Source organism: Malania oleifera, chromosome 6, assembly GCF_029873635.1.
Source record: "Malania oleifera isolate guangnan ecotype guangnan chromosome 6, ASM2987363v1, whole genome shotgun sequence".
Classification (NCBI taxonomy): domain Eukaryota; kingdom Viridiplantae; phylum Streptophyta; class Magnoliopsida; order Santalales; family Ximeniaceae; genus Malania; species Malania oleifera.
The window spans coordinates 52,891,836-52,901,357 of NC_080422.1; the positions used below are offsets into that span (position 1 = coordinate 52,891,836).

The window sequence follows — 9,522 nt, forward strand, 5'->3', positions numbered from 1 at the left end:
TCCGCCAAAAGTGAGTGCATATCATTAAATAAATGGGGACGCCACCCTCCTTATTTTTTTTTTTTTTTTAAAAGGAAACAAACTAATCACTTTTAATATTTTAATTTTTTTAATAAAAATTGACATATTAATAGTGGATTATGTTCATTTTTATAAACATATCTATACCTACCATGTATTTAAACATATCTATAGCTACCCTGTATTTATTGTATTTTATTTTAAATATTTGACTTGGGTACAAATGTGACACGCCTTCAATAGGTTTAGGCTTTTAGTTTCAACCACGTTAGATCACGGTTGGTAAGCATGACCCGGAAGCATTCGCTAGTCGCAACCTGCTCAAATGGAAGGATGCTTGATTTCTGGGTGATGTTTGAATAATACTAGTCAGTATGCATATAAATGTGGCTCACTACTCGCACCTCAATTGTTAGGATAACTCTCCCGGCCACTTAGCTTCCTACTCCCACCACACACACTCTCTCTGGGCACTAACACTTTCTGCTACACCATGGATATCTTATACTGTTATCTTGCTCTCTTCTTGACACTTCTCATTTTCCGACTTCAACTTCGTCCCCGCCGAATTTCACCACCGACCCCATTTGCTCTTCCAATAATTGGCCACCTTCACCTCATTAAGAACCCACTCCACGTAGCACTCGAGAGACTATCACTCCGATACGGTCCCATACTAAATCTCCGGCTCGGTGTCCTGCCTATCGTCGTCGTGTCTTCTCCCTCTGCTGTTGAGGAGTGCTTCACCAAGAACGACATAATACTTGCAAACCGACCGCAATCTCTTGCTGGGGATGTCCTTAGTTACGATTATACGTCCCTCGCATTTGCTTCATATGGTGACCTTTGGCGAAGTCTTCGTCGCCTCACAGTCAATGAAATCTTCTCCCCAAACAGCATCCAGAAGTTTTCTGCCATCCGTAAAGAAGAAGTTTGTGACTTTCTTCGCCGACTTTATGAAGTCTCAAAGAGTGGAAGCCAAAAGGTGGAGCTGAAGTATTTTTTCTCCCTTCTAACGTTCAATGTTCTCATGAGGATAATAGCAGGAAAGCGCAGCATTGAAGGAAATGCTGCAACCACCGTTATGGGAATCAGGCAGCATCTGCAAGAACTCAGAGAGATTTTCCTTCCGTCCCTGTCAATGAACATGTGTGACTTCCTGCCAATATTGAGGTGGGTTGGGTACAAAGGATTGGAGAAGAATATGGTAAAGATGTGTAGGAAAAGAGATGAATTTCTGCAGAATTTGATAGATGAGGTTCGACAAAAGAAAGCTATTAATTCATTCAATTGCACTCCCAATATGGAAAGCGGAAAGAAGATGACAATGATTGAAAATCTATTGTCCCTCCAAGAATCTGCACCTGAATCCTATTCAGACAAACTCATCAAAAGCATAATAGCGGTAAGAGCTATGTAACAAGCACTTCGACGTTATTTTTTTACACTTTGCTTGCACACTTACCAGGAAGGCGTTGATGTTTTCATTCTAGCATTGACTAGCATATGTGGTCCAGCTTATGTTTGTTGCAGGAACTGATACATCAGCCATCACTTTAGAGTGGGCAGTGTCTCTTCTACTGGATCACCCAAAGGTATTAGAGAAGGTGCGAGCGGAGATTGATAACCATGTCGAACATGAGCGCTTAATTGACGAGTTGGACCTTTCCAAACTTCCTTATCTCCGTTGCATAGTATATGAGACTCTTAGATTATATCCAGCAGCGCCGCTATTACTTCCCCATTTTTCATCTGGTGATTGCTCACTCGGAGGATACGACATACCGCGACGGACAGTCCTGTTGGTGAATGTTTGGGCTCTTCACAGAGATCCCAAAGTATGGGAGGAGCCCGAAAAGTTCAAGCCAGAGAGGTTTGAGGGCACTGAGGGGGACAGAGAAGGGTACAAATTTATTCCTTTTGGAGTGGGGCGGAGGGCGTGTCCGGGAGCTGGCATGGGCATGCGGATAGTTTCATTGGCATTGGGTGCAATGATTCAGTGTTTCGAGTGGGAAAAGGTTGGGCAGGAGGTGGACATGAGCTGTAATTTTGCCACGACTATGGCCAGGGTTGAGCCTTTGGAGGTTGTGTGCACCCCACGCCAGAATTTTTTTAAACTACTTGGATTGTAAAACCATTTCTGTAGTTTTTGTTGCAATTTACAGCTCATGAGCCTAAAAGATGTAAAAGAGGTAAGGGAGGCTTATGGACCCATAAAGTGTAAGTCACTTTACAGCAACTGCTCACTCTCAATGCCAAAGAACTGTTTTGTTTTGCTGCTGCACTGCTTACTTGCTGCCAATAATAATAAATACTTTTTGTATTTGATAACTTTCAAGTTTGTATATAAGATTGTACTAACTAGATTAGATTGATAGCACGCAGCAACTTGAAAAATTATGAAGACTCGGCATATATGTATATATATATATAATTTGTTGTAATATTATTATGTCTATAATAATTTAATTTCAAGGGTCTGTAATAATTAATGTCCTATTTGCATGGTAGGATAGATAAGCTCAAGATCATAGATGGACCTTAGGGCACTCTTCGGTCGATCGAAGGTTGACTGATGTCATATTTTTAGGGTATATGCTTAAAAGTCGTAGATCGATCATAAGACCCATAATATTACATAAAAATGGCCCCAATAATCTTAGTGTATCATATGAATAGGGGTAACTTTATAAGAAGAAAAATACCAAAATGCCTAAGGATCGCATGTTCAGTCAACCGAACTCAGTTACATTGACAAGCTCTACGTTGTGTAATACTACAAATGTCTGGTAAAACCTAATGAGAAATTTTAAATACCCAATTCACCCCCTCTCTTGGGATTGCACCAAAACTAACAAAGTATTTCATTCTAATTGATTAAATAAGAGAAAGGAAACTCTTTCCCTTTAAATCAGTTCTTTGAATTGTATTTTATGAAATAAACATAGAACTATCATATTCTTTTTGAATATCATTAAAAGTGGAGAAATTTGGAGAGAAAATACACATTTTATTTATAGACATTCAATTTTGTCTGGATTGAAATTTTTAAAATTAATTGAAGAATAGGAAAGGATAATTGATCAAATAAAGTTAACTAAGGCTTTCTCATCTTGCTCTAGTCCATATTATGTGCAATTTAAAATTGGAAGACTCAAATTCACTTTTCGAAAGTACATTGGTTTTAATTGAGTTAATTGTGAAGTTATCTTAAATTGGGATAAGGTTGGACGAGAAGAAAACTTGTTTTCAAATATCCTTATAGGACAAAAAAAGTTTTTCTTGCCCTAAAAGAGTATTTTTGAAAGTTAAAGGTTAAGGCAATATCACTTGTTTCTACATACAAAGGAGGCTATAGCCCTTGGCCACACACACACATTCATTGAACCATGAAAAGGAGCATCCATTCAATCCAAGAGGAGACTCCAAGGAAATGCTTGTGTGTGTGTGTGCGCGTGCGTGCGTGAGAGAGAGAGAGAGAGAGAGAGAGAGAGAGAGAGAGAGAGAAGAGATTCCATTGGTAAAGGGAACTCAAAGCTTGAAGAAAGAATATTCAAACTTAAAGAGGAGAATCAAAATTGGCTTTAGTTGTTGGAGGATTCAATTTTGTAAAAGAAAATGAGATAAAAAAAATCATTATTAGTAAGAAAATCCTTGTTGTAAAAAACTTTATTGATTCTATAAAATATTATTGTCACTCGTCGTTATAGGCTTCACTATTAAAAAATTTAGTGTCAAGTTTACAAAAGTTGTCATTAATGATTAATAACGACGAAAATGAATATTGTCATTAATGTACAACAACGATTACTTTATTACACTTTAACAATGATGTTCTCACTATTAATTTTTGAATTTATTGTCGTTGCATTTGCAATAACATTCATCATTTTCTCGTTGTTAAAAAGAATAATAATTCAAATATCTTTTAGCAACAAATAATTTGTTGCTAAAAGCTTAAAAATTTGCAAGTAAAAGTTTTTATATAAATTCAAAACACAAATAGTTCTTGTAAGTCATATAACCAATCCAATTATATTATCAGCACATTCAAGAACTATGTATATGCTTATACAAATAAAGTAAACCAAAATTTTGATTTGTTGAATTAAAAGTATGTTACGTAGTCTAATGCAAGGTTATCTATGATCAAAAAATAAATTAAACTAAACAAAAATTTAAAATATTTTTACATATAAAGTTGAGTATAAAAAAATAAAATTTTACACTTCCTTGTATCAATATTTTTATATATATTGTGCTCAAGCCAATGTGTGACACTTTTCCAAATTTTGACACATTGTTTTCTGTCGACGCTAGATTTTGTCTAAAGGTGACGATGAAGAGGGATTGGCGGTCCCCAAATGAGAAAGAAATAGTTTTGATAAAAAGGAGGTAAAAACATTTAAAATGAAGTAGGCACCTTATTTATTTTTATTTTTTTTAAATAGAGGAAAAATAAAGAAAAACCCTATAAGAGGTAAAAAAAAAAAACCATATTTAGAGTTCAAGAGTATACTTGTGCCCAGGGAAGGTAATCAACCTATTGTCTTAGTAATGATTAGTCTCTCTGCACCCCTAACGACTGGTGTTTGAAGAATGGTTACTGCAATTATGTATATGTTTCCTTCAAAAAAGAAACCAAAAATAAGAGATAAAAGACCATTTTTGGTCATCCAATGATAGAATCATTGTCTGAACACTTTGACATAACCTCAAGGAGCTTAGAGCATTGCTTGATCTAAAAGGGGTTGGCCTCAGAACCCTAATTTTTTATGAATATATTATGGTGATGGTGATTAATGACAAGAAATCTGTTGGTTTGAAAATGTCGAGCTTTTATTATAGGCCTAAGAAACCAAAATTTAAGAAAATGGGACTGGGCTTGTATTATCGTTATTTGAAAAGAGTGAGTTTGAAAACGAGAAAGAGTTTAGCTAAAATGTGGTGGTATGCATGAGTTTTGAAAATCTAGGGGTTCATGATCGATCTTATAGAAAATCGAAAAAACAAAGGAATACACAAATTTTTTTTTGGAACTTTTTGAAAATATATTTTAGAAAAAGGAAGATTGTGATGCCCCGATTTTCGTACAATTTTTTTTTTATAAGTAATCAATAAATATTCAAACATCGGCCACATCAAAACTCTAATATCATTTAAAAATAACCCTACCTGACCCGAAGTGGGATACCAAATAATCAATCATTCTTATATAACAACCCTATCAGTGGACATAATTAATATATACAAATCATCCAGAATACAAATAACCAGAGTACTATACTTCTATATATATAACACATTCCCAAAATCAATCAAAATTCTAGGGGAATCCTCCATTTGTAGCTCAAAACACTCACCCTATCTAATCAGAGTATCAGCTCCCCTCTATCTCGGAGCTCTATCTCTAGGCCTATCACGATTCCCTGAAATATTTAGATAATTGGGTGACACATCTCAGTAAGATGAAATAAATTATTTACAGAGTGTAGCAGTATGAGTTTCATTATATCATAATATACATGTTGGCCTTACAAGGCTTAAAATCTTGTTATCTTATTTTGATGCTAACAAACAAGTGGAATTTAACATATTTGTGTGAGTAATGTTATTTCAGGGCTCACATATGAGAAGTAAGGTTAGAGTGCTCACAAGGATCAAGTATGGATCAAGTGAAGTTCAAGAATGGATCAAGTGTGGGTCATCAAGGAAGATAAACTAACCTATGATCCAAAGAGAAACTAAGACATTTGCATATAAAGCTAGCTCAAGCAAATATCCAAAGAATTTCAAGAGCAAAGAATGAGAATGATCTCAAGCATGGCATATAAAGTCTTAGGAAACATATTGTAAGTATTTCAAAGCTAAATATCGTTTGAAATATGTTTTGCATCTTTTCCAAGAGATTATGAGGACCTAAAGACCTATTTAGGATTATTGAAACAAGTCTTGTAAAAATCAGAATAAGAGAGCAAATCATTTTTAATGGAAAATAATTTTAAAACAGCTTTTTGTCTGTTCAGATGACTGAACTTTTAGTTCAGATGACTGAAGTGGTAACTTCAGATGGCTAAACTTCATGTTCAGATGTCTAAAGAATTACTTCAGACGTCTAAAGAATAAGTGCATGCGTCTGAAGATTTTCTGGGACAAAACTAAAACAGGCAGTAGCTGTTCAGACGTTTGAACTCGACACTTCAGACATCTGAACCCAACACCTCATATGTCTGAACCCACTCTTTAGTCATCTAACCCTATGTCCAGTTCATTTTTTAAGGGGTTTCAGGAACTTCAAATTACTGAACTCGACTCTTCAGTCATCTGAACACTGTTCAACGGGAAAATTTTTTAAAAGCTAATATTTTAAATAATAGCCGTTTTGAGTTCCAAATTTTCTAACAACTTGGGAAACTCTCTAAGGAAACTTTTGTAACAAGGAAACTTGTTTGAAAGTCTATAAATACATGGTTTTTGTAAATCAAAATCACACCAAGCATTGAAAATCTCTCATAAGCTCTCTTGCTCTCAAATCCTCATCTTGATCATCTCTTGCAAACTGAAAGTGCTATGATTCTGAGATTGTAGTTCATCAATTCCTAAAGTTGGATTACTGATTTTTCATCTAGAGAAAAGGAATCTATTGAAATCCTTGTTAGGCTTCAAAAGTGTATTTCTTTCTTGATATTTATCTTTTGAAGTACATAGTTTCAATTTGTACTAACCTGCTCTTTGTGTGAGCATCTCTTGTACACCAGCTTCTTGTTATTTCTCTTGTAGATTTTGGACAATTCCAGGATGTTGGATCGTTGACCAAATGAGGGTATATTGTTTGGAGAAGGCGGGCTCTAGCCTATGTAAGGAGTGACTAAATAAGGGGACATTGTTTGGAGAAGGCGGGCTCTAGCCTTAACCAAGAAGTGTTGTAAAGGTTTGTTTCGCTCGTTAAAGGAACAAGTTTAGTGAATCCTTTGGTGGTTTACCAAAAGCGAGGACGTAAGCTGGGTATAAGCCGAACCTCGTAAGAATCCCCGTCTCACTCTCTCTTTCCCTATTCTTTATTTTCAGTTCATATATAACTGCGTGGATATTTTAAATATCTAAATTATACATACTATGTATATTTGGAAATCAAGTAAACTTAAAGTCTAATTTTGATTTGGTTTGCAAAAACCGAAAGGGAGTACGTTGGTTACACCATATCTTGCGGAAACCATACGGGAGTACGTTACTTGGTTAACATCCCAAGGATAAATTTATCAAGAGTTTATTTGAGTTCTAAATATTTCGAAAGACTGATTGGATTCATCTATACAGGACTTTACATCAGCAAGCATAAATTTTCATTCATTACAGGGGTTGGTTCAAATTTGGCTAATATTAGAAAACAATCATTTTGAGTTTTTATATTGCATAAGTGCTGTGTGTTGGCTTGGTTGTTTGCTTTCTAATTATAGTTGATTGGTTTGATTGAATGATTGGGTGTTTGTATGGTTAAGAATAAATAAAGAAACTAAGTTCTTGAGTGCTTAACAAATTAAACAAATTAGTTTAAGAATTCTACAAAGGAATCAAAAGAAATTTTTAAAAAGCCAATTCACCCCCCCTCTTGGGAAGCTATTCCTAATTTCAATACATATACATTTCAGTGATAATACCTTATGAGAAAAATATACCAATTCCACATTCATAATCGTATAGATATTAAACACAAGCTTTTATAAGCTTTATTCCATTTCTCAAATTCATTCACATGCAACCCATATTTATCAGCGAAGGTTCCCGAGGATAAGGGAGATTACATGCTCATACATGTAGCTCCCCTCTGCTCTGATATCATTTGTAACCCTGTTCGAATAACTCAGCTACGGCTACAACCGATACTTATCAGGGAACTCACCTTACTTAGTAGGCCTTTAGTCGGAGAGTTTTACTTCGCCCTAATTATTTATATTATTAAACTCACGCTCTTTCATTTTTTTCATTACAATTTTTCCATTTTCATTCTCATTTCCATTTCACATCTAGCTCATGAGTGTCCTCGGTAACCATTACATGCACGTCTGTAACTCATGGCTGCCCTGAGGATATTCTCCACTCCATGCTTCACACCATGGTCGAGGTTACGCTACTTTGAAAATTTTCTCCACGCCATGCTTCACCCCATGGTCAAGGTTGTGCAACTCTGAAAATATTCTCCACGCCATGCTTCCCCCCATTGTCGAGGGTTTGCGGCCCGAAAGCTGGATCTAACCGTGGTTGGCCTACCCAGTTACATCAAAATAGGAAATCCATCCATATGTCTGTAGTACGATTGACCTGCCATAACCCTGGTGAGGACCTAAGGGGTAAAACTACCCTTCTCAATGGCTCAATCAATTGCTCACACCACACTCATCACGGGATTATGTGGTTGCACTAACACCTCACTAACAATGGTACCATGCTCAATATCAACAATTGTCCATCAGGGTTCTCATTTCCACATTTCATCATTCACATTTCACATTCACAGTTCAGTATTCATATTGCAGCATTCACATTGCAATATTCATATTTTTATATTCTCATTTTAGTATTCACATTGCAGAATTCTCATTGCAATTTTCACATTTCCTGTATTCACATTTCTGTATTCTTATTTCAGTTTTCACAATTCAGTATTCCCATCTCAATATTCACATTTCAAGATTTACATTGTAGAATTCACATTACAATATTTTCATTTTCAGCATTCACAATTCATCTCATCATATCAATGATATTTTCATCTCAAAGCATTTCACTTTATTCAACATTTCTCAGTAAAGCATTTCCATATTTCATCATTTATCAGAAGATACTCTTCAGTACATATTACTTTTCAATGTTTCTCAATAAAGCAATTCTCATATTTTTATAGTTTAGTATATAAATATCACTAGTTTCTCTTGCATTCATTACTACACAAAACATTTCCATATATGTTTTTATCGTATTCTCATTAATCTCCGTGCACATTACACAAGCTAGTTTCTCTTATATTCATTACGCCAATTGTTAGCTTTGCCGTGATCCCAAGAGGGGGGGTGAATTGGTACTTTTAAAATTAATCCCCTAGGTCAATAACCTAATAGCAGTATATTCACAATCTTATGGTCAATCTAATGTAGGTAAAGTAAATCAATTATAATATGTACCAAAAATTAAATAACGTAATTTAATTAACTACGCATGCACTAGAAAGCAGCAAAGAGAAGTGACACGTAGAAATGTTATCGAGGTTCAGCAAACTGCCTATATCCCCACCTTGGCTAACAAGCTCAAGGATTACCACTATAATGCTCACTTAAATAGGTGGAGCAGCTTCTAAACAAACCAGGTCAATTAGCACAAAGTTGACCTCAACCTTTACAACCAATCCTTATCGGGTTGGATTACCGCCCCCTCAGGCCACACCTAGAAACACAACAGTATGTTCACAATAATGAAATTAGTATAGTGATTATGTTTTCATGTAAA

The 9,522-nt window shown here is 35.4% G+C and overlaps 1 protein-coding gene across 1 annotated transcript; it reads left to right on the top strand.

Moving 5' to 3' along the window:
• Positions 1–435: 435 nt before the first annotated feature.
• On the top strand, positions 436–2,352 carry LOC131157854 (cytochrome P450 81C13-like). Its single transcript, XM_058112260.1, has 2 exons — positions 436–1,426; positions 1,539–2,352. Exons 1-2 carry the CDS (start codon positions 515–517, stop codon positions 2,151–2,153), a joined length of 1,527 nt encoding a protein of 508 aa, XP_057968243.1. The 5' UTR covers positions 436–514; the 3' UTR covers positions 2,154–2,352.
• The last annotated feature ends 7,170 nt before the right edge of the window (positions 2,353–9,522 follow it).

Bases quoted from the DNA above. Each gene is read 5' to 3' on its own strand.
- LOC131157854 (XM_058112260.1), top strand. From the start codon at position 515: ATGGATATCTTATACTGTTATCTTGCTCTCTTCTTGACACTTCTCATT. The intron at 1,427-1,538 runs GTAAGAGCTATG...TATGTGGTCCAG, and splicing joins TCATCAAAAGCATAATAGCG to CTTATGTTTGTTGCAGGAAC.